Source organism: Chanodichthys erythropterus, chromosome 16 (assembly GCF_024489055.1).
Source record: "Chanodichthys erythropterus isolate Z2021 chromosome 16, ASM2448905v1, whole genome shotgun sequence".
NCBI classification, from domain to species: domain Eukaryota; kingdom Metazoa; phylum Chordata; class Actinopteri; order Cypriniformes; family Xenocyprididae; genus Chanodichthys; species Chanodichthys erythropterus.
In genome coordinates, this window is record NC_090236.1 from 40,093,502 (window position 1) to 40,119,627 (window position 26,126).

The 26,126-nt window shown below is 38.8% G+C and overlaps 1 protein-coding gene across 4 annotated transcripts in view; it reads right to left on the bottom strand.

Moving 5' to 3' along the window:
* spsb4a (splA/ryanodine receptor domain and SOCS box containing 4a) overlaps window positions 1-25,630 on the bottom strand; it is a 59,395-nt gene extending 33,765 nt beyond the window's left edge. Inside the window, exons 1-2 of one of the 4 annotated variants that reach the window (XM_067363043.1) lie at window positions 25,429-25,630; window positions 8,026-8,894 (exon numbers count right to left, since the gene is read on the bottom strand). In XM_067363043.1, the coding sequence (XP_067219144.1) occupies window positions 8,026-8,731 (706 nt within the window). In that variant the 5' untranslated portion in view covers window positions 8,732-8,894; window positions 25,429-25,630. The other 3 variants (XM_067363041.1, XM_067363042.1, XM_067363044.1) reach the window with 3 other exon arrangements.
* Window positions 25,631-26,126: the final 496 nt, after the last annotated feature.

The window sequence follows — 26,126 nt, forward strand, 5'->3', positions numbered from 1 at the left end:
ATCTTATCTTATTATATCTCAATATAATGTAATGTAATGTAATATAATATAATATATAATACTAAAAATTATTATTGTTAACAATAACCATTTGTATTGTATTTCAATTTATATTATATTATATTATTAGACGTAAAATAACTGACAAAAAAAACAAATAAAAAAAATTATAAGAGACCACTGAATCCACTAATAAACATTTTTTTAAATGAAACATGCCTTTATAATACAATTTAAATTATGTTGTTTTTAATAATAATTTGTATTTTTTTATTATTATATTTTAAGCAGACGAACTGACAAAAGAGATCTTAATCCACTTTTTCACATAATATAATAATATGACAAATTATTATGTTAATAAAGATTACCATATGTATTATTAATAATAATATTAATAATAATAATAATAATTATTATTATTATTATTATTATAATAACCATTTTATTATATATATATATATATATATATATATATATATATATATATATATATATATATATATATATATATATATACACAGCGATTCTTCTACTTCTAATATATATATATATATATATATATATATATATATATATATATATATATATATATATATATATATATATATATATATATATATATATATATATATATATATATATTAGAAGTAGAAGAATCGCCAAAAAACAACAAAAAAAAGAGATAATTTGTATTTTTATTATTATAAGTAGACAAACTGACGAGAAAAGAGATCTTAATCCACTTTTTCACATAATATAATATAATATAATATAATATAATATAATATAATATAATATAATATAATATAATATAATATAATATAATATAATATAATATAACAATACTACAAATTATTATGTTAATAATAATAATAACCATTTGTATTTTATTATTTTATTATTTTATATATTATTAGAAGTAGAAAAACTGACAAAAAAACTAATAAAAATAATTAATAAGATATCTGAATCCACTTATACACAATTTTTAATTTTTAAAAATGCCTTTATACATTTTTTAAATTATATTGTTGTTAATACTAATTTGTAATTTTCTATTATTTTATTATTATTTTTATTATATTATTTTATATATTATTAGAAGTTGAAGACTTTTTCCACTCATTTTCAGTCTACATTCAAATAATAAAAATAGAAATAAAACATTCAAAAGGCACATTCTGTCAAAATAAATCAGCTTAATTTTTTGACGAAATTATGCAGCCCTATAAAACACACCATCAGACACATACACACACACACACTCACTTTCATTGCACATTTTTATATGGTCAAGCAGATCCGAGGGGACACTGGAACACTGCGTACGTCTCAGGCATTGTGTTTACATGACAGTCAGCCTTTGTCTCTTTCCTTGTTCGTCTCGATCTCAGACCCACGGTAATTATCTATGTAGCACTCGCTCTACATTCTCTGTATACCTGCCCTATTCTCATCCTCTCCGTCTCTGATGCTGAGACTGAGAGAGCGCGCTACTGGAATGGGAATATGGATCAGACGCTATTGTGTGATGAATCACAGCTAGAGCTAATTGGTGTTTTAATCCCTGACAATACAGGCACAGTGACAGCAGCCTTCTGCCAGTCAGAGAGAGAGAGAAAGCACAGAGACAGACAGAGGGTCTCCGCCAGTGTTACACGTTCACATTAGGGCGGCACATGTCAATTTCCCGCTCATTTCTTCTTTGGACGATGGCAATTAGTGCAAGTTTACATGCAGTAAAAAGGTTCTCTGTTCATCTTCCTCATTATGGATTGCATAAATGTGCTAGAAACAGACAGACAGGCTGGCTGACCTCAAAATTGCAAGGGACACCGACATCGCATCGAATAATGCAGCATGTACTGTAATACCGCAAACAGTGGCACTGTCTAACTGACCCGTGTCTGGAGCAGCCGAGTGGAAAGCCACTGTGGAGGGAATGCTGGGATGTGTGTCTTTTGAGAATCTGCAATATAAATATTTTGATAAGCGAATAGTCGAGGTCTAAACCAGTGTAAGTAATTTAAACAAAGCCCTGAATGATTAGGCTGTTATGCAGGTTAGTGTTGTCACAATACTGGAGATTCTAACTTCGATACAATACCTTGAAAAATATTGATATTCAATACTTTGATATACGAAGACACATGCTAATGGATGAGTTGAATCAACTCCACAGCAACTACATCAATTTATCCACTAACCATTCAGAAACGTCTATAAGTTGTAACTTCTTCCTGAGTCTCTCCATCAGTGTCGACTCCGGTTTGAACAATGTAAGGCTGAACACTTTCCTCATTTTGGCTGCGTGAGATTCTCCAGCTTTGTTGTTGTTGAGCTGTTAAAGCTCCGCCCTCTTCTGGAAAGGGGGCAGCTCATTTGCATTTAAAGGGACACACACAAAAACTGTGTGTTTTTGCTCACACCCAAATAGGGGAAAATTTGTCAAGCTATAATAAATGATCTGTGGGGGATTTTGAGCTGAAACTTCACAGACACATTCTGGAGACACCAGAGACTTATATTACATCTTGTGAAAGGGGCATTATAGGTCCCCTTTAAGTTTTTCAGGGATTTTCTCTTTGTCTTTTGTTCTTTGATTAACATGACAGACAGCAGCAGGTTTATTAGGCTGCTGTCACTTTAAGAGCTTATGCACAGATCCAACATACTGTTACACAACATGCATTTTCTCTCAACTATTTACATTCCAAAACTGGCTGTATTTACCTGAAAACTTGGCAAGATGGGCATTTTGTATATTTGACTGTTTAAGTGCAATAAGCCACAAAAAAGAAGTCAATTTGGTTCTCGCAAGCTGTTTGAGATTCGGCTTTATGTGTGCGACACTAATATAGATCAGTGGTGTGTGCGCTTTTGCTGTGAGTGCGAAACCTGTGGGAATGACTACAATTATGCACAATACAAGCATTATTCAACCGCAGACAAGTGAGTGAGAGGAGGAGAGAAGAAAAAGAGTATCGATACGGCAGAAAAAGAGTATTGGAACCGTTTCAAATATTTCAGTTTCGATACATATAGAAACACTAATGCAGGTATTATTTTGAGATATGCACACAGAATGGGTTCTTCCTGTTCAAAAACAACTGGACAAAGCAAAACAGAATGAACCCATCCTGACACATCTCTAGCATGTGCACTTGTGAGCGGTGGCGAGGCTTGATCAGGGCCAGCCCGCTGCTTTTCATTTGCAGTGCGATGAATCATAGCAGCAGTGATAAACACTATTCCACTGCTGTGCAGATAACTTCTCGGCGTGCTGTCACTCACACACACACGGTGCGCAGCAGAACAGACAGACGTGGGCTCCACCGAGGCAGAGAAGTGCCTTACTTCTTGCAGTCTTCTCGTTCTTTCTCACACAAAAACCTGCACACGCCTGCTCACGATTTGTACGCACACCCATAATCCGACACAAATAACTTTCCTTCCCACACTCACAAACACTCTCTGCGTTCCTGTTTTCACACAATCAGTGTTTTCAGGGTTCCCTCACAGATGCTCAAGTATTCTCGCAGAGTTCCTCTCACACATATATAGGCTATTCTCACTTGTATATAGGTAACATAACATTTTTGCTCACCAGCCAATTATTGGTTTTCCAAGCTAGCCATTCATCATTTTCACTGGCCCCAATTTTGACATTGATACCATGGGGAAAAAGTGCCATGTTTAGCAGGTTTATTAGGCTGCTGTCACTTTAAGACCTGATGCACTGATCCACTGTTACACATGCATTTTCTTTCTCAACTGTTTATGTTCACTTCAAACATAACTGACTGAGTTTGCGTGAATACTCACCAAGACCGCCATTTTGACATTATTTTGTTTGTATATGACTGTTTAAGTGCAATAAGCAGTGAAAAAGAACTCAATTTAGTACTGAGAGGAGGCTTTATGTGGCACACTTTGAGTGTGAGCACAAAATCTGCAGGAATGAGTACAATTATGTGCAATACGCACAATCCCACACTGAAATTCAAGCCCTATAACACGAACAATATTCATCTGGAGCAAATGAAACGAGGTGGTTTGTGTGTAGAATCTCTGTCAGAGAGATGAGAGAGAGAAAGAGGAGCTGGTATCATGTACTGTATCTACTCATAAAATTTTATTACATTTATAATGATCCCTTGATGGTTCTATATATGAAGCACCTGCAGAACCGTTTAAGGTTCTTCTAAGTAGGGCTGCACAACGATTAATCGTGATTAATCATTGTGCAGCCCTACTTCTAAGAATGTAGGTTTTGAGACACCATGCCTTAATTGCCATTAGTGTCTAAAATGTGTGCAGACTACTCAACCATGAAACACTATGATATGCTGTCCAATTATGCAGCTCAATAGATTTTGAAACACTGTTTATGATGTTAAAAATGATGTCTAAGTGTAACCCCTCACCTCAGGTCCTTGAGATCAGGAGAGTGAGGATTGGCTTCTACTAGATGGCCTTCGTTACACTCGCCCCCCAAACCTCACTCCCATCCGGGTCACGGCACCAATGTAACCCCTCACCTCAGGTCCTACTCGCCCTGCTCTGTGCGGGCCTCGTACCCAGGTCTCCGGCATGGGAGTCGGACGCTCCAACAAGGAGTCTAAATACTGTAGCCTCTAACGTCAGTCGGTACATAAGTAGGCAGCTGACTAGGTAATGAGGACACATTCTCTCTCCTTCTCTTGTTTACATTTTCTCTATCTCTCATTCCAACCCTAGACTCTTTAAACTCATAAGGATCTACTCTACGACCTCTTTACCACAGAGGAGTCGGATTCAGTCAGACAGCTCTGAGTGTGTGTAATGAAAGCATTGCTATTGTCCGCCGAGATTCGCTTGGAAGCATGCTTGCATATATATTAAAATTAAGCCTGGGGTTTAGACTGTGCTGCACATATCTTACATTTCACAGCTTACTTTTTCTGACCTCATCTTCCTCGCTGCATTCATTACCCATGATTCTTTCTCGAACCTGTCGCTCTCAGTCTCTTGCATACCAAGGAAAGGTTCTTAGCCCCCTGCACACGACTTAGAACGTGAGAAATACCTAAAACGTGTATATAAACCCACAATCCTCAGTGCAAATCTTAACACTACTTTGGAAAGCGTGAGCTTCCAAAAGCAGCCCTGCGATCCAGTCCAAAGTTGGACCTCTCGAGTTTCAAAGAATTTTCTCTCTTTCTCTCTCTCTCTCTCAAGCATTACATGTTGCTTTGCTCATTTCATACAATTTTCCAGCAAATAAAGACATGCTTAATAGAAGCTTTGAAAAGATTTCAAACGGACTTAGGACCACTTACTGAGCTGCTCTTTCCATCTGAAAGGGAGAAAGAGGGCTCTTTCAACTTCAGAGAGGGGGCTTTGAGAGTGTCCCACACTGCTCTCTGTACCCTGATACAGAAACATGCCAAGGAGGAGAAGACTCTGTTAAGAGACACTGAGGCCAAAGCAGACTAATCCATATAAACAGGGCTGAAATGACAGTGATAGGATTCTGCTTATGGACTTACTGGGTTGCTTATTAAAATATTACTTTGAAGTCAAGTACAATGACAGGTTTTATAAAGGAATATCATGCTTTTATTCCTTTTACACTGACAGTTCAACCAAAAGAGTGAAACGTCTACATACAATGGGATGTTTCATTTGTGATTATCATTGTTATTATGTAATTATCACCATCAACAATTTTAATTATTTATTAACATTGGTGCCTTTTAACATACAGCTGTTGCTGCTGTTTAATGACTCAATGCTGTGCATTACTGCACTTTTACTATGGTAAAACAAAGCCTATTGATGGGCCTTAATGCTTTCTTTCATCTTTTCATTTATTAAAGGGATAGTTTATCCAAAAATAAAAATTCTGTCATTATTTACCCACCTTCATGTCATTCCAATGACATATGACTTGCTTTCTTCTATGAAACACAAAATATATTTGTAAAAATATCCAGTGTTTTGTAAATACAATTAAAGTCAATCGGGTCCAAATTAATTTGGAAGAAAAGGTTCTTTAAAATATCTTCTTTTGTGTCATACAGGTTTGGACCAACATGAGGGTGAGTAAATGATGACAATTTTCGTGTACTGTCTCTTTAACTTAAAAATGGAGCAATCAGCTGCAGGTATGGAAGTTTGAACATGGTGTTTCTTTCATGGAGAAACAAAGCTAAACCTACCAGATGACTCTATGAATCTTTGTTCTGTAAGATGTGAGGAGAAAAACACCTTGAGTTTGTGCTATCAAATAAAGCTCAGAGGGTTACAAAAATATGCCTCTGGCTTTAAAATGCTGTTTCACACAAACTCTCTGGCTCACACACACACAAACACACACACCGTCTGCCTGGCAGGAGTGGATTAGAAAAGTGTTTCCAAAACACACGCTGAAGATGGGTGAAGGAGCGTTTCAAGCCTTTACAAACACAGAGGCTCAGTGTTTAGCCTTGTGAATAGCTTGACAGTTCAGAGGGCTTGAAACTAAAATATAATCACTTGCACAACACAGTATATGCACAATAAACACGTTTTCTGTGAATATCAAAATGAGACCTCTCCTCATTAGCCTTAATGCTGAGCCAGGTGTAGCATACAGCTAACTAGCAATTTTTGAGCCCTTCTGCCTCCACTACCATTGCGTTTTTCATTGTTTCTTACATTAATAATAAATATATCCCTGCAGCAATGCCCAAACACCCTGAGGGACACTGTGAGAGAAGAACTCCATCTCCTTACATTGTGGTCTTGTACTAAAAAGACAGACAGTACTCAGACAGTGACGTAGTCAGTACTCAGGCTACTTTGCTGGCTAACTACAACTGTACATTGAAAATACCAATGATCTATGGCGACATTTCATGCAGTGCTGACACAGAACACAATGTTGATGCAGCCAAACTAGCAAAGCATGACGTTAGCAAGGTCACTGCCAGGGAACGCAACTATAGTGATAAAATGTCTAGCTTGAATGGACTTTAAGTTTGTTTGAATAAAAGGCCTGCCAAATGAGTACTCTCCTGAGAGAAAAAAACAAACAAACAAACAAACAAAAAAACAACTTAAACCAGCCTAAGCTGGGTTGTTGATCTTCTAGCCTGGTCAAGCTGGTTTGTTGGCTGATTTCTAAAAGGGTCTGGGCACTTTCCAGCTGGCCATCCAGCTAAACTCCAGTTTGACCAGGCTGGGAGACCAGTTAGACCAGGGGTGTCCAATGCTGCTTCTGGAGGGCAACCATACTGCAGAATTGAGCTCCAGTCCTTATTAAACACACTTGAACAAGCTAATTGAGGTCTTCAGGATTACTAAAAACTTCCAAGAAAGTGCATTGGCCAAGTTGGAGCTCAAAATCTGAAGGACACTCCAGAAGCAGGATTGGACACCGCTAGGCTAGACCAGCTGAAGACCAGTTTGAACTGGCCGAGAGACCAGCTGAAGACCAGCAAACCAGCTTAGGCTTGTCATGGACATTTTACCCAAGTGTGATGGATTAGATTCATCTCGTGATCGCTCTTTCATAACAAAGGTATGAAGTCCAGTTCTGATTGTGCATGTTGTACTCCTGACACAAATTAGATTATTATAGATTGCTGGAGCATCTATATCATAAAACAGACACCGTAGATTGACAATAAACCCTTAGAACTTTCAAATTATGTATAATTTGTTACCATTCTTAAAATTTTTAGATAGTAGTCTATATAGTTAATGTATACCATGATAAACAAAGGGACGTCAGCCTGAGGTCAGGTCAGTATGTCTCAAGAGGTTAAGATATGTCGGCGCCGATAGCCTTGTGGGCAGCGCCAACATATAGCACCATACTTGGTCACATTCCCTAAAACAATCTTACAGTTCCTTAACCTTTACCACTACACCACACCATCCCAATTCAAGTAGGTTTACCAGACCTCCAAGCTGAAACCTTCATGTCAAGCAAGACTTTAAGTATCAAATAATCATTCAGCAATAACTCAACTCTGAAGAAAAGTGAATACTTACGATCTAGGCCATTGATGTAGCGCATGGTGATCTCACAGTGGCCCCACACTGCACTGACGATGGGGTACAGCTTTTTGCCCTTAAGGCCTCTGAAGGCCACTCCGAGATACTGTCCATCCACCATGAAGCTCAGTGTGCCCTCATCCATGTCCAGCACCACCATCAAGGCATCCGGCAGCACAAAGGCCTCCTCTGGCTCCAGGAAGCTTGGGTATGTTGGTGCAGAAGAAGCCGGACGGTTCTTACTGTTGTGGTAGAGCTTGTTACGTCCCAGGTCCCAGCCCCAGGACTCACCATCACTGCCAACTAAAGAGGTGTAACCCACCGAGTGCAACGGGGCATCTGACGTGGCCACGCCTACCACTGCATGCGTGCCTCGTTGCCTAGCAGGCCAATGGATCCTCCAAACATGGAGTCCTCGTGTGTATCCCACTCGTCCACGTATTCCATCGGTACTTTGGGCAACCGGGTGTCGATGGAAGGTGAGTTTGTCATCATCCTTGATGAAGATGTTAAGTGAGCGGTCATCTGAGTTCCAGGCGTGTCGGAGCTGCTGCTCATGTGGAGCAGGGGGCATGTCCAGGAGTAGGTCCAGTCGCGCTGGCTTGAAGAAATCCGGCCCTCTTAGTTCCCTCCTCAGGGGCCTGAAGGACGGCTCCCCTCGCACATCTACGGACTTGATGCTCCCCGAGATCTTCTGGCCCATGGCTTGGCTGGTTGGAAAGGGGAAGGGAGGAGGGGAAAGGGAAGGGGTGGCACGACACAGGGGCTGGGCTTCCGGGGTCCGCCGTTACCTCATCAAAGCGCCAAGACGTCAGCCTGAGGCCCCCAAACTCACGTCAGCGTCTGGTAGTGGTCAAAGTGCCAGCCTAGGAGAAAACACAACAACACACCATGTCATTAAAACAGTAATATCAGAGAGAACTTAGGCTCACTGTCAGTCCAAATCCGATTATTTGTGTATCCAATAGGAATCTGATTTAAAATTATTGTCGTCCACATTGGGTCTCCGTTATATTGTTATTCTGCTCATCTGGTACTTTGTAACAACACAACCTTGTTTCTGCAGTGACTTTCAACATGTTTCCTATAACAACGTATTATGTTTACGTTTTATACAGTGTTGCCAAGTCTGCGGTTTTCCCATGGAATTGGGCTACTTTAACACTGTTGCCGAGAGTTGTTTTCCATGTCCGCGGGTTGAAACAACCCCAAATAACATGATATTTAGTCCCTGGAATGTGAATTTTACCAGAGGAACCCTACCAAATTCGTGGATTTTACCCCCCAGAACACAATTTTTACCGGGCAACTTACATGGCATGAGAAAGTCACATAAACCATGTGAAATCTGATCAGAGCAGTCAGATTGAAACAGATTTCCAGAAATGCAAATTTGAATAGGATTTCAAACCATATATGAATGTAGCTCAAAACGAATTTGTAAAAAACACAATTCATGTGATTTTTGGCCATTCAGACTTGCCAAATCTGATCAGATTTCAATCGGATATGCACAAAAATTGGATTTGGACTGTTTGAACATAGCCAAAGAATCTGCGGGTTGGTTTTATGAGTGATTCTTCAACTATTAAGTGTGAATCTCAAAGGTGTTGAGGATAAAAATGTGAACAGAAATGAAGGAACAGCCCTGATCCTGATAAGACAAGAAGATAAGCCGAAAGAGAGGATCAGGGCTCGACTGCCAACCGCAGCCTGACAGCCTGTGAGAGACCGCCATGGGGACGAATGTAATAATGAGGGCCACGGGTGAGAACGAGACACCTTCTGTATGACATACAGAAACACCGAACATGCACATATTCACACATGACAAGACATGTCACCTCTAGCTCAAAAACAGTCCAGCTTATGTCAACACAGAGCAATACAGACCCACGCATATTGCGTTTTATAAATCGTATAAATGGTATTCATTCAAAACAGCTATAGCCTCTACAAACAAATCATCTGTAAATGGAAGGACCTGGTCTACTCTCTGACATTTCTAGAGATTCAATCACTTGGCAGATGTATTTTAATAAGGCACTTTTTTGAAAAAAGTGGCTATGAATAAATAAATAGAAAAATAAATAAATAACTTGAAGAAAATCTGAGTCGTGCTGCCCTATGCCAAACCTGCTGCCACAATACTAAGATGTGGGTGACTGCCAGAGCATTGCTAAGATATCTTGACTTGAGTGACATTTACAGTGTTGCTTTGCAATTTTTAGGAACTTCTGGGGGGTTTCTATGGTGTTGCTGTATTGTTGCAAGCTGACTCAAGTCAAAAAAGCCCTATATCCCAATGACATTCTCATCTCTAAATATGGTTCACGAGTTCAATGTCTATCATGAGTCAATTGGATTATTTTGGTCATTTGTCTGATTGTTTAGAAAAGTAATTTGTTTGTCTCCCCTCAACGAGATGCGTAATTTGAGGCATCATTGATGTCTAACACAAATGGCACACCGGACAAGTTACATGTTTCGGGAATGGGTTTGTTCAAATCAATAACCCTATAGCAATATAAAAAATGGAAGCACACTCTTAAAAATGAAGATTCTTTATTGGCCTCGATGGTTCCAAAAAGATCCTTTAGCATCAGTGGAACCTTTCTATTCCACAAAATGTTCCTTATAGTGGAAAAAGGCTCTTTAAGATTTTAAAAATGTTCTTCACACTAAGAAAAAAAAAAAAATTCTTTTAAGAGCCATTCTCTGAAACGTTATTTGAGGAAGCAAAAATGGTTCTTCTATGGCATCACTGTAAAAAACACCTTTTTGTAACCTTTGTTTTTAAGAGTGCATGCCAAAATAAAGCTTTATTTATTTCCGGGTTCCTGGGAGAAAGCGTGAGAGAAAGAAAAATACTCAAATGAGAGAGATTCAGTTTGCATCAGCCTCAATGTCACAAAAATACCTCCACATTAGGAGTGTTCCTGGAGTCTGGAGATGAGATATTGATGCATGAAACTCTAGCAGGAACTTCCTGCTACAGTAAGTGATGCAATGGTTTTTTTCCCCCTGAATAATAGAGTCTCATCCCGAGAAGGAGCTCTACAAAAAAGACAGCTAGGGGACGTTTACATAAACTGTGTTATTGTGTCCGCAGCATCTGTGCTGTTTGAGAAGTATGCGATCAATGCCAAGTATCTCAAAAAAAATGTGTGAGTTGATGAATGTTTATTTGTGAATAAAATCCTAAATGAAATCTGTGGATGGATTAGTTTTACGATATCTCTAATAACGTTTTGAAGCGTCAAAGTGGTAGCTGTCAACGGAGGGACAGAATGCGCTCAGATTTCATTAAAAAGATCTTCATTTGTGCTCTAAAGATGATTGAAAGTCTTATGGGTTTGGAATGACATGAGGGTGAGTAATTAATCACAGAATTTAAATTTTTGGGTGATCTAACCCTTTAATTATTATGAATCATCTAAACAAACTGACTTACTAAATGAATCGAACAAGAGATAGAAGAGTAGGGCTAGACAATGCAAAAAGAACAGGGAAGAGAACTTAATTCAGTATTCACATGCTGTCTGTGCAGCTCTGTGTGCATGCACAGAAAACAGTGTGCAAGTTACATCCTTGATGTTTAAACTGACAGGACTTAAAAACACATGCAAATGATAAACTTTGCAATTAATCACATGCATTCCAAAACACATCATGAATCAACCTACGATCCCTATACTTGACTATTGCAGATACAAACATTGCAATATCGATGCTAAAATGATATATTGTGCAGCCCCATAGAAGAGTATGTTGGATTTTTACCTCAGTTGGGCTGTTAGCGTGATTCAGTGTGACACAAAGCAGTGTTGTGTCATGTTACACTACTACTTGTTAGAGTAAAGCTCATTACTGGACAAGCTAAAGTACTATGAAAACAGCTCAGCTACACTACTAAAATATGTAGTTGTGTTAGTAGCTTTTAGTTACTCCCCAGCAGTGCTGGACAACACAATCTGTCAGACGATGACCAAGGTCACTAACACAAAGGAAAAAAGGTCACACATACTGTACAAGCACACAAACACACCTCAGACTAACTCAATATACATTAAGGTCACAGAGAAAGAGAGACAGGAAAAGAGAGAGCTGAATTCAGACGACAGGAAGGAGGGCGGCCAGACAGCCAGACAGTCAGAGCCCGGATTCCTGGGTAAGTGTTACTAATATTAAAGGAAAAATAAATGAGGTCATGTCATGAAAGAAGTGGGATAGAATGTGAATGTATGTCTGTGAGAGAGAGAATGAATGAAAAAAAGAGAGAGGCTGCTGCCCTAACTTGCCACTCACAGCTATCATAACGTGTGGTAGGAGTCAAGGTGTTCGGTTTTCCGTATCATATTTCAGAGCTGGAGAGTTTCACAGACGTGCAGAGCCACAGTAATGTGTTTCATTCCGGTTGTGTTTGTTTCGCACACGTCAGTTTAACTAACATTGCCTCACTCAAACCATTGTAGTCACTAATAACTGTAATGAACATCGATGCAAACATAATTACGCTGTTAGTCTGGGAGTTGTAGACAGACTTTTAAACACTATTCTCACATTAGGCAATTACATGAAGGCTTGTGAAACAAGGTCTGAGAAAAAAGAAACGTCTGAGGAGAAAAAAACTAAACGCTGATGAGACAACACAAAGCTTTTTACAGATCAATTCATTCCTTTAAGTACTGGATCAAGTTTGAAAATGTATAAAACTGAAACTGCATTAGGATGCCTCAAAAAAGTCAACTTCATGCCCATTCTCATGATGTATTTATACCTCTTGTACTATACTGACTAATTAATTTCAACTGTACAAGCTTACAGTAAAGAATGAACGAATGAACAGATGGATAGATGGAGAGACAAAATGAAAGATAGAATGATAAAATAATAGAAAGAACGATAGAACACTACATAGACTGATACGGACGGATGGACGGACAGATAGATAAATGAATGGATGGATGGATGACAGACAGACGGATGGAAAGACAAGACAGACAGATAGATATATAGACAGACAAACAAACAGATGGACGATGGATAGATAGATAGATAGATAGATAGATAGATAGATAGATAGATAGATAGATAGATAGATAGATAGATAGATAGATAGATAGACAACAGATGGACGACAGACAGACAGACAGATGGATGGATGGATGGATGGATGGATGGATGGATGGACGGACGGACGGACGGACGGACGGACGGACGGACGGACGGACGGACGGACGGACGGACGGACAGACAGACAGACAGACAGACAGACAGATATATAGATAGATAGATAGATAGATAGATAGATAGATAGATAGATAGACGAATGGATGATAGACGGATGGATAGACAGACAGACAGACAGATAGATAGATAGACGAATGGATGATAGATGGATAGACAGACAGACAGACGAATGGATGATAGATGGATAGACAGACAGACAGACAGACAGACAGACAGATAGATAGATAGATAGATAGATAGATAGACAGACGGATGGATAGACAGACAGACAGATAGAGATAGATAGATAGATAGATAGATAGATAGATAGATAGATAGATAGATAGATAGATAGATAGATAGATAGATAGATAGATAGATAGATAGATAGATAGATAGATAGATAGACAACAGATGGACGACAGACAGACAGATGGATGGATGGATGGATGGATGGATGGACGGACGGACAGATAGATAGATAGATAGACGAATGGATAGACAGACAGACAGACAGACAGACAGATAGATAGATAGATAGATAGACGAATGGATGATAGACGGATGGGTAGACAGATAGATAGATAGATAGATAGATAGATAGATAGATAGATAGATAGATAGATAGATAGATAGATAGACAGACGGATGGATAGACAGACAGTCATCTGGTCTGTTTCAGTGTGTCACAGCAGAGGGACTGAGTCACGCTGTAAGACGGTGACTGCTTGACTGTACCGTGTCTTTGGGCGTTAGACTGCTGATATAAAATGCAAACGTCAAGCTGAGAAGTGAAAAAAACATGCAGTACATCAATTACACTCACTCTCCTCAGGGGTAATGATCCCGAACCATATGAGACACGACTAATGTAACTATAACAACCTCATTCTAATGGACCGCTGATGTGCCGTCTCCATCTGCTTAGCCATGCGAGACCAGACTACATATAAAAGCGGTCTGCCAGGGCCGTACATCTCCACATGGGAAAATGTCCATCTGCGCTGACTTATCTGTTAGAAAAACAAAAGCACTCTGCTGGGATGGTGCTGCTATGCCTATAAGTCAAAGAGAAGCGAAGTACAAGGCAAAACAACCCGTAATTGTGTCCTATGGCTCTTCTGCGCTTGTGCTGCTGCGGCGTGATGTCTTCGATCAAGCCGAATGTGTCGTTTTAGGTTAATGGAATAAAGATGAAGAATAAGAGGAATATGGCCTTCAATCTGCAACATTCTTGGGTCATAACCCTCTTCCTCGATTTGCCGTTCCACTCTCAAGGATCTATTTGTTTTGCTTGTCCCATCATAAAAATAACATTCTTTGTTTTCAGGTCCACGTAATTGAATTTTCCGTCGCTGCGTTTCGTGTTTGGGCGAACGCCCCGGGAATCAAGTGCTTGTAGCTGTTCTGCATGACTAGAGGAATGATAATATCGCAGATCCCAGGCTGCCCACTTAAAAGGCCTGAATGCTGTTATATACGATATTTACATCTGTCCATGCAATCCAATTTGCCGAAAGACTTGGAGGACATTTACACTTAATTGCATGAAACGGCCAAGTGTAAATATACCCCAAACTGACAAAAATCAGTGATAACACACTCCCTGTCCTCTCAATTGCTTCAGTAACACACATCTGAATGTGTTGAGCGGCCCTGTGTGACGTGTTTCTGTGTGTTCACACTGTTTAGTCTACTGGCCTTTACTGTGTACATCCTCATCTAAATTTGTTTATGCTTCAGCACCCGTCAGACCCTCAGCAGGGCCTCTTCTCGCACGCTCTGTGGCACACGAGGGCTTGCGTTTCCCTTCAGGACGGTGGGGGGTCTGTGATAAAGAGAGCGCCTGGTGTCTGGCCCCTCGCCTGCGTTACCCTGGTCACCAGAGATGTGATGGACACACACACACCTATAGCTACCGGTGGCTTTGATGAGTGGGAACACACATTCGCCATCTGTTGTTTATCTTTGCATCCTCTCTCTCTCTCTATTTCATTGGAACATCTCTCTTTCCTCTGTGGCTAGTGTGGTTCATTTGCTCACACTTTCTGTCTCTTTTTTTCTTAACTCACCTCCCAGCTGGATAATCTAGTAAAAACCATTTTGAAAAAGCAGCTGTTCTGGATTGTTAGACCTTAGACCTTCAAATAGGACTGAAAGAGATGAGCAAAAAAATAATCATGATAACATTTTTCAGCAAGCAGATGTAAATTGAGACAGAGTTAAAATTAACCATTGGTCTTACTTCCATAATATTTAGATCATGTGAAAAGTATTTTTTAAATAGTATTTAATTATATTGCGTTACTCTTAATATATTTAATGTTGACATTAAAGGGGTCCTTGATCATGATTTTACTTTTTTAACTTTAGTTAGTGTGTAATGTTGCCGTTTGAGTATAAACAACATCTGCAAAGTTACGACACTCAAAGTTCAATGCAAAGAGAGATATTTTCTTTTACAGAAATCACTATTTTAGGACTACAACAAACGGCTGGTAGGGACTACAACAAGCTTCTTCCTGGGGTTGTGACATCACAAACACCAAAATTTACATAAACCCCGCCCCTGAGAACACACAATAAAGGGGGCGGGGCCATGTTGGGCTGCTTTAGAGAAGAGGAAGAGTTGTTGTAGTCGAGTGTTGTTGTCATGCCGTCATTTTACGCCGGACTGCTTCACAAACGAGGGTCAATTCAACACAAAAGATGAACATGACGGCACATGCTAGTGGATGAGTTGAATCAACTCCACAGCAACTACATCAATTTATCCACTAACCATTCAGAAACGTCCAGTTTCATTCATTGTTTAGTGGTTATAAACGTATATTTTGAGTTGAGCTGATAAATGGTCAGTGTGGCATGGGTCAAACGAGTAGTGCTGCTTTGTTCCACTTTTGCCGCGTTTTCCAATGTTTCTCATATGCACAGAAATGGCAGCATTCATCAGTTATTGTGTGACGATCTGCAACACACATGCACAGCAGTATTTGCATAGTGCATAAACATTATATATATAGTTTCAACCTGATAGATCATCTTGGTCAATCTGGTTAGAGCTGTTAGATCACCATAGTTCACCCAAAAATGAAAATTTTCAATCATACTTTCAAGTTGTTCCAAATCTCAAGGAGATATTTTGATTTTGCTGTACTGGGCGATCTGGGGCTTTAAAGCTTCAAAAAGGATGCAAATGCACCATAAACAGTATAAAAGCAGCCCATATAGCTTTTGCATCTTACAAATTTATATAACAAATTGTCTGAATAAAAAAGCCTTGAGTGACAAACACAAGGCTTTTGCATGCTCCTGAGAGTTCATTATTAGATCTGTGAATGAATCATCCTTTAAAGTTTAATATTATTTTATGAATAGTTTGAATTATTTATTTTAATTATTATTATTATTGGTGACCAAGCTTAGTGACTTCACGATCTGGTTACAGGAGAAAAAAGCTCACTGGGGGGAGATTTTCGGTGTATTTTCAGTAAATAACCAAATAAATCTCATTGTGTAATCAAATTTTATTACACAAATCTATTTTTTTGCCTTAAGATGACTTGGCATATACACTACCATTCAAAAGTTTGGGGTTAGCAATATTAATATATATATTAAGAAAATAATAGTTTTATTCAGCAAAGATGCATTAAATCAAAAGTGACTAAATCAAAAATATTTCTGTTTTTTACTATTCTTCAAAGATCTCCATATCTCTGGGATTGAACCATCAAGGGCCTTTAAAATGAAGATACCAAAAGGAAAGTTTGATAAGAACCAGAATCTAAAAGGATATTAATAGATCTTTCATTCTTATTGAGTTACAGGCATGCAAACTTGAGGCAAAACAACACACCAAGTGCTTTTTGCCATTTTTGAACGGTCACCGTTGGCATATAATGAAACAAAGATTGATAAAGTCAGCAGATTTTACTAATAGACCTACCAATCTCTGTGTAAAAATAAAATAATGGTGCTGACATCTATCTATAGTCATTTTTACACCCATCTAATTTGGCTCCAAATCTCAGGTGAAAATGGTCATTTTGACCCCCTCTACAAAATAGTGGATTACTCAGTGAATATACATCTGTGACATTTAATATGTTGGCTTTCATCACTATTTCTGTAAGAAAAAATAGTAACAAAATCAGAAATTTAAGCCGGGGACCTCTAGTTGAGTTGACACGGAATTACCCTACTGTTTTTTCTACATTTCTGTGTTCAAAAATATCTTACCAACCTTTTGAACAGTAGAGTAGTGCTTGAGTCACATGGTTCACTTTTGTAGCATACTTGAAAACCCTCAGTTCCCAAATAATTCTTTGAAATTTCCCCACTTTGCTCATCGTAAGAAGTAATTTCATGAGAAAAAAGTTCATTTTGATTCTATTCCTGGCCCAGAAAAAACCCAGCATACCATCTGTGAGTATGACCTGATGTTCCCATTTCAGTTTTGTCCATCTTTTCTCTCTGTCTTGTCTTCCTCCCCACCCTTATCAATCTCCCATCCCCTCTCATTCTGTCACTTACACATGCGGCAGATCAATAAAGCCGGTGTCCAGTACTCTATCATCTCAGTGGTTCGGAGGGCAGATGTCAGATGTCCCCCCTGCCTCTGTCCACCTACACAGTCCTAAATAAACCTCATGCAAACACGCAACCGCTACACACACACAAGCAAATGCTCTCACAACAGGCATCTGTTGCTGTTTTTCTGCTCAGAACATTCTGGAATAAAGAGCAGCCAATGGTGGGTTCAGTAATAAAAGTATGTGATGTTTGGGCATTGCACATGTGTGCGAGAGAGAGAGTTTTCCGTACGACATGTCCTGATGGGTGAGATGTGTTCTGAAGTGACACACAGGCAGACGAATCCAGTGATCGCCCTTGGAGGCTGTCACATCAAAGTGAAACCAGAGCCTATGAATACAGCCGGCACAGGATAAATGCGAACCTTACGCCATCGCTGCTTTCAATTAGAAGTCAGATATCTGTTTACAATGTACGTGCGGCTACTTGTGGCGGCAAAATCCCCGCTTGTCAAAGGCACGAGCCACGACACTTTACTACATTTAATTGAACCCATGCCTCATCTACATCTGAAATCACACAGAGCATGAATATAAAACATTACCAAATGAGAACAGAAAAGACAGCATATGAACATTCAGTACTTTGAAGTTTGAGTAACGTCAAGCGTGACATCAAGTTTCCTCAACGTTTCCTAACCAGAGAAAAGTAATTTTTCTGTCAACACTAAGTGCGTTAACATGCGCTTTAAAAGGACAATTTCAGCCAGACTAAAGTAACTCATCCTTTTAAAATGTCATGCAAATGCTTTAGTCAGACGGAAATCACACCATATTTGTGAAGTTGAACTAAAAGACCTAGATAATGTAACATGTAAACTAGGGATGCATGATATATCGGCCACCATATCGGTATCGGCCGATAAATGTTCAGTTTTAATGTTATCGTTATGGGCCCAATAAGAAAATTCGGCCGATATATGTTCAGTTTTAATGTTATAGTTATCGGCCCGACAAGAAGATTCGGCCGATATATGTTCAGTTTTAATGTTATAGTTATCAGCCCGACAAGAAGATTCGGCCGATATATGTTCAGTTTTAATGTTATCGTTATCGGCCCGATAAGAAGATTCGGCCGATATATGTTCAGTTTTAATGTTATCGTTATCGGCCCGACAAGAAGATTCGGCCGATATATGTTCAGTTTTAATGTTATCGTTATCGGCCCGATAAGAAGATTCGGCCGATATATGTTCAGTTTTAATGTTATCGTTATCGGCCCGATAAGAAGATTCGGCCGATATATGTTCAGTTTTAATGTTATCGTTATCGGCCACGATAAGAAGATTCGGCCGATATATGTTCAGTTTTAATGTTATCGTTATCGGCCACGATAAGAAGATTCGGCCGATATATGTTCAGTTTTAATGTTATCGTTATCGGCCCGACAAGAAGATTCGGCCGATATATGTTCAGTTTTAATGTTATCGTTATCGGCCCGATAAGAAGATTCGGCCGATATATGTTCAGTTTTAATGTTATCGTTATCGGCCCGATAAGAAGATTCGGCCGATATATGTTCAGTTTTAATGTTATCGTTATCGGCCCGATAAGAAGATTCGGCCGATAAATGTTCAGTTTTAATGTTATCGTTATGGGCCCAATAAGAAAATTCGGCCGATATATGTTCAGTTTTAATGTTATAGTTATCGGCCCGACAAGAAGATTCGGCCGATATATGTTCAGTTTTAATGTTATAGTTATCAGCCCGACAAGAAGATTCGGCCGATATATGTTCAGTTTTAATGTTATCGTTATCGGCCCGATAAGAAGATTCGGCCGATATATGTTCAGTTTTAATGTTATCGTTATCGGCCCGATAAGAAGATTCGGCCGATATATGTTCAGTTTTAATGTTATCGTTATCGGCCCGATAAGAAGATTCGGCCGATATATGTTCAGTTTTAATGTTATCGTTATCGGCCCGATAAGAAGATTCGGCCGATAAATGTTCAGTTTTAATGTTATCGTTATGGGCCCAATAAGAAAATTCGGCCGATATATGTTCAGTTTTAATGTTATAGTTATCGGCCCGACAAGAAGATTCGGCCGATATATGTTCAGTTTTAATGTTATAGTTATCAGCCCGACAAGAAGATTCGGCCGATATATGTTCAGTTTTAATGTTATCGTTATCGGCCCGATAAGAAGATTTGGCCGATATATGTTCAGTTTTAATGTTATCGTTATCGGCCCGATAAGAAGATTCGGCCGATATATGTTCAGTTTTAATGTTATCGTTATCGGCCCGATAAGAAGATTCGGCCGATATATGTTCAGTTTTAATGTTATCGTTATCGGCCCGATAAGAAGATTCGACCGATATATGTTCAGTTTTAATGTTATCGTTATCGGCCCGATAAGAAGATTCGACCGATATATGTTCAGTTTTAATGTTATCGTTATCGGCCACGATAAGAAGTTTTGGCCGATACATTAAAGCCGATAAATAATGGATTATTACTTCAGATGCGCACTATCCTACATTATGGTTTTGAATTGCTTGAAATATGATTGAAATCACTTCAAATAGGAAAATACTGCAACATTTGCTCTAAAAATATATACAAATTTAGATTTTTCTGCCAATATATCGTTTATTCGCTTCCAAATATAAAGAATTATCGGTTATCGGTATTGGCAAAAATGTACATATCGGTGCATCCCTAATGTAAACAACAAGTAAACATACTTATTGAAATGTTGCATGGTGTGAGATCCGACCGTAGCCAATCAGAACATATGTGGAGCAGGATTTTGGACCAATGGGATTTCATGATGTGTGGGGCTACCCAGCGAATCTCCACTGGAAAAGAAAGCTGACAAAATGTCCTGTCATCTGTTGAGCTTGTTTCTAGTTAAGGCACAAACGCAGATGATAAGGCAAAGAGCTTTAATCGTTTGTAGCTTGATGTTGACAATGATAAGGCAAAGATTACTTTCTTTACTGCAACAATACAAGCCAATGTCATAAACTACCTAAATAAACCCTGAGCAGGTTGCTTTGTACCAGAAATTAATTAAATGTAACATTTCCCAATATAAATCCCAGTATAAACCCTGATTCAATTTCTCTATGCCTACAAGTTTGTATTATAAACTACAACTAGATAACTCTACATGGAAGACTATGAAACATCTAAACCTTTTAAATGCTTGGGGTTGGTGAGATTTTTAAATGTTTTAGAAAACAAGTCTCGATAATACAATAATAGTAAAAATTGTGGAATATTATTACAATTTAAAATAACTCTTTTCAAATTATTAATTCTTCAAAAAAACTGTTGAATTTGGAATTTTTTAAATGGTAGTGTACGCAATAAAAATCTGACGGTCAATAAATGTATTTCATGTTAAGATGTTCCAAATATCTCCCATATAAATTTCTTTGTGCCATATTATTGTCATAAATTTCAAGTCTATATGAACTACCACAAATCAACTGGTAATAAAACTCCATTTAATAAATTACTGCCGACGTCAAGCATCTATTTGTCACCAGAAAGCCAATGAAACATCCCAAACCTTTATGATAGGGCTATGCTAAATCTGATTTTCATTAAAAAAAATTCCCTGTTAAGCTGTTCCAAATATCTCACAATATAATTTCCCATTCAATTTCCCTGTGCCTCAAGGCTCACAAGTCTTCAGGCGCTGCAGCGAAAACATCCGACTCAGGAAGAGTGTAAATATAAGACACAAGCATTGAAGTCCAGGCTTTCTGACAGCCCAAAAGCCATTTATCACTGTGACTAAAGTGTCCACCCCCAACCCAAAACCAGTAATCACACACATACACACACGGCCTTGTGGCAGATGTGGGAGCCCACCTCCTGTCCTTTCAAACCCTTAAGCAACACACACACACACACACACACACACACACACACACTCTTCTGGCACTAATCCAGTGGTCCTCTCCAAAGGAGGGACATTGAATGGTTAGGCAAATGGTTGTGTAGCTCTTCACACGGCTAACAGCTGAGCTTTAAGCTCTCCCAGAAGAGCCTCTCCCCACAGAGCAGCTCCAGTCAGCTCTTTCCAGCCCACTGCTCTCAGACAACACACTCACTGATTAAAGCAGTCCCACTGCCCTCGCCGTCCCACACACACACACACACACCCTATGCCCCCGTCCCACACCACACAATTACACATGGACACATGTGCACAGATCGCTCACAAAAAGTCCTATGGAAATCACCAAGGTTTTTGGACATGTTCCATAGAAAATGAATATGATAATCTTTCAGTATGCGGTGATACCACAGTGTTTTAGGACATAAATATCATGGTAATCTTTCAGCGCTATGAAAAATATCAAAGTTGCATGCTACCACGGTAAATGAATATGATAATCTTTAAGTATGATTAGGGCTGGGTGATTTTTCTGATTAATTCAAATATAATGTTTAGCCTCAATTTTATTATTTTTAAATCAAGAAATCGTGATCTTAAATAAAAATGTTAGCAAACGTTACAATTAGACAATGCAGCAATGATAACCGTTAAGAGATGGCGCACCTGATTAACCGCTCTTGTGTGACGCTCGATGAACACAGAACACGTCACTAGTCTTATGAGGCGTTCACACAGAGCGTGTTTTTCCATTCCAATGCGGCACTTTTTCATTGTTTTTCTATGTAAACACGTGTATGACCGCCACGCTCATGTCTTGCGTCTTTTGCAGCGGCCCACACATGACAGGGCATTCAAAAAACGCGGTGCTCAAGTTAAAATCAGTTTAACTTTTAAAAAGTGCCCATCTCGTTTTTTTCCTCATTCCACAGCTCGCGTGTGAACAAACCCTTTACCGGCTGTAAACTCAGAAATGCGTTGAAAAGACGGGACGCAGGTAGTGGAATGGGAAAAAATTAAATGCTTACTTATTAAATGCGAGTTGAACTTTTCTTTTATTTAAGCGTTGCGCGTTTAGAATTACAGATGCATCGATATTAAATTTCTCCACCGATACCGATAACAGATTAATATCTGCCGATACCGATAACGGTACCGATAGTTTGGGGTTTCTTTAAAATTAATGATAATTTAATTATAATTAATAAGTAATCATATTTTTAATTACTATATTTTGAAAGAAATGCAAATAAACACTTTATTCGCTCCATTTTATCAACATGTTTCAGAGTAACTGGCATTAATTTATAAACCTAAACACTCAAATTAATATTAACACACATTAACTAAATTCTAAAGATTAAATTAATATTTCTTAACTTTCTGAACGTTATTAATTCATATAATTACTATTAATATTGAACATCAAACTAATTTCTTAGCATTTCTTTACACAAAGCACAAATTCAGTGCATTTTCGTGCCCTCCTGATATATATCGGCCATGATTATCGGATTATATTTTATTTCTAAACAAAATTTCACTCTATCGGCCGATACCGATTATTAACCGATATATCGGTGCATCTCTATTTAGAATGCCGTTTCATGGGTGAGACGCTGCAAAAGACGTAAGACACGAGTGCAAAAGTTTGTATAACATTTGCCTTCATATTTCATGCATATCTTCTGCAAATGTTGATCACTTCAGGTGTGGTGCACTTGGAAAATAACTTTTTTTAACCAGATCGTTAATAAAGAGAATGTTATTTGAATCATACTGTAGTTAAGTTTTTAAGTTGACTAGTTAAACATTTAAAAAAAATCAAAATCGGTCTCAATTTTTTTTTTTTTTTGGTCATATCACCCAGCCCTAAGTACTATGGTATACCTATAACAAATTACCATGGTTTTAGCATGTTACTTTTTTTTTTTTTTTTTTTTAATAAAACCGTATATTATATTAGGACACATACCATGGTATATATTAAAACAAAATGAATGCCGCTATTGTTAACTAAAACTATTAAAAGGAGTTTGTTAATTGAGATAAATCTGAAATCAATGACATGAAATTATTAAAATCTTAAACTAAGTGAAATAAAATAGTTTATGATGCGTTAAAATGACTAAATAAATTAAAAGCTAAATAGAATATATTAAAAATTTTATTTTACAGTGTCATTGCTACACGTTACATTTAGTTACTGTAGTAATAACTATAAATTATGCATAATTACATGCAATTAGCCCTAAACCAAACCCTCAAACAACCTAACCCTAATCTACAGTAAGTACATGTAGTTAATTATTATTATTCAGTGCTTAAATGTATAATTACACTTTAACACGGACACAAATTAAGTATAACCAAAAAAAAACATAAAAATGAAATTGGAAAATATATAAATTCTATAACTATATAATACTATAACACTGACCAAATGATCGTCCTATTTTAGAATATTACAGTAATACAACAAAGTATATCTTTAAGTAAACTATAGTACAGAAAACCATGATGCTGTATACAGTGATGGCATCAGATAATAATACTATGGTACTTTAAAAATACACCTTGGTACTGAAATTCATGCATCATTCCAGGTACATTTTTTGTACTACACATCAAAACAGCACGGCATCTTCATGAGGTTTTTGACATGTACCATGATAATGCAAATGAACGTAGTAATCCTTCAGCACACAGTATTACCATGACATTTTAGTAGGCTATAATGACTTGTTTTACAAGCAATGTAAAAAAGTAGAGTGTTATCTGATATCATTACTGTACCATGACACCACCACAGTGCTTCTTTGTAAGAGATGCCCCACTGCCCTTAACACAAAACACACACACACACAGTGTGCTCCATAAACATTCCAGCGCTGGAAACACACAGCCACACGCGCGCAAACAGACGCATGCAAATCCATAAGCCGCGCGTGCACACAAACACGAGGGACACAATGAAAAGCATTCAAATCTGCTAAGATTCAGCCAGCGCTGTGGGAACGCTTCCTCCGAACACCAAACCAGAGACAAGCGATAGCAGAAGATCCAGCGTCCTCTATTCACCTTATCTGATCACAGCTGAGAAAACACTGCGAGTTCAGGTGGAAATACTGCACTTTCAAACCCAGACCGGGCGCCGATCCTACAACCCCACCGCAGCATTCGAGCTCTCGAACCCACTCCCTGGAGCGCAGATAGTATAGAAATCCCAGGTTTCGAAACATCCCGGGCAGCTGTATCATCCAACACAAAGAAAAGACTGTATCCTTCTTGAGTATCCGTGGATCAAACCTCAATTAGAGGATCAAACCACAACAGGGAATGCCCCAAGTGCACATGAGGTAACCCAAACAGCCCAAAGCAAGAAGGGAAGGAATAAAAGATCACAGGATAGTTTCTTCACACAAGTAAACACTCAAGCATGCCACATCAAGTTCTTCAAACAAGCACAGAAGCACGCTGCTTACACGGACCCTCTCGTGATGGTCGTCCCTCCTCGCGCCCCTGAAGGAAAGCCGCTGGAATAAAGGACGAAGGAGCTCCTCTCTTTGTGAGAAGGAGCGCACACTAGTTCTCTCTGAGTCTCCCTGCTGAGGAAGGAGAAAAGAAGCTTCTCCCCAGAGATGTAACCCCCCCCACCCCCTCCCTGAGGTTAATCCCTGCCGTGGCAGCCTCCGTCCCACTCCGCACTCCTTACTCTGTCCTGTGTCGCGGCTCCGGCTCCGAACTCCAGCTCGGCGGCCAGGAAGAGAGAGAAAGAGAAGGAGAGAGAGAAAGAAGGAGAGAGAGAGAGGACGGACGGACGGCAGTGCGAGCAGCAGCGTGAGAGCTGCCTCATGATGAAAGGCGATCCGCTGATCTCATCAAGCAGGGACAGCAGGCAAACAGAGAGAGAGGGAGGACACGCCCCTTACCCCACCCCCGACTCCTCATCCTCCTCCCCATGGGCTTTCACACTTTCGGCTCGGCCAATCAGCCGAGAGCTGCTCATAAACACACATGCTTCGAGTCTCCAGCCTGTTACTTCAGGCGCTCAGATATCTGTTTTGAAAGATAACCTGACTCCGGTTTGAGCGGCACCAGCGTTGTGAGGAGGAGGAATCGTGCTATTTTTGTGTTCATGGCTGACATGAAATATTCAATTTTAAAATATCTAAAGGAAAATATTTTCCCAGAGGAGGACAGGACATTTACTTTGTGATTTTAATCCTGTTCAAATTAAGAAATGGATTTGCCTCTGTAAAATTTACGGAGAACGTTATATAATGTTTTATGGTTAACTGGATAGGATTATATCTATATACTGCTGGTATGCAATATAACAATTAAATATAACAATTAAAGAAAATTAAATTAATTAAATTGAATCACTGAGAATAAATAAGGAACTTTTTT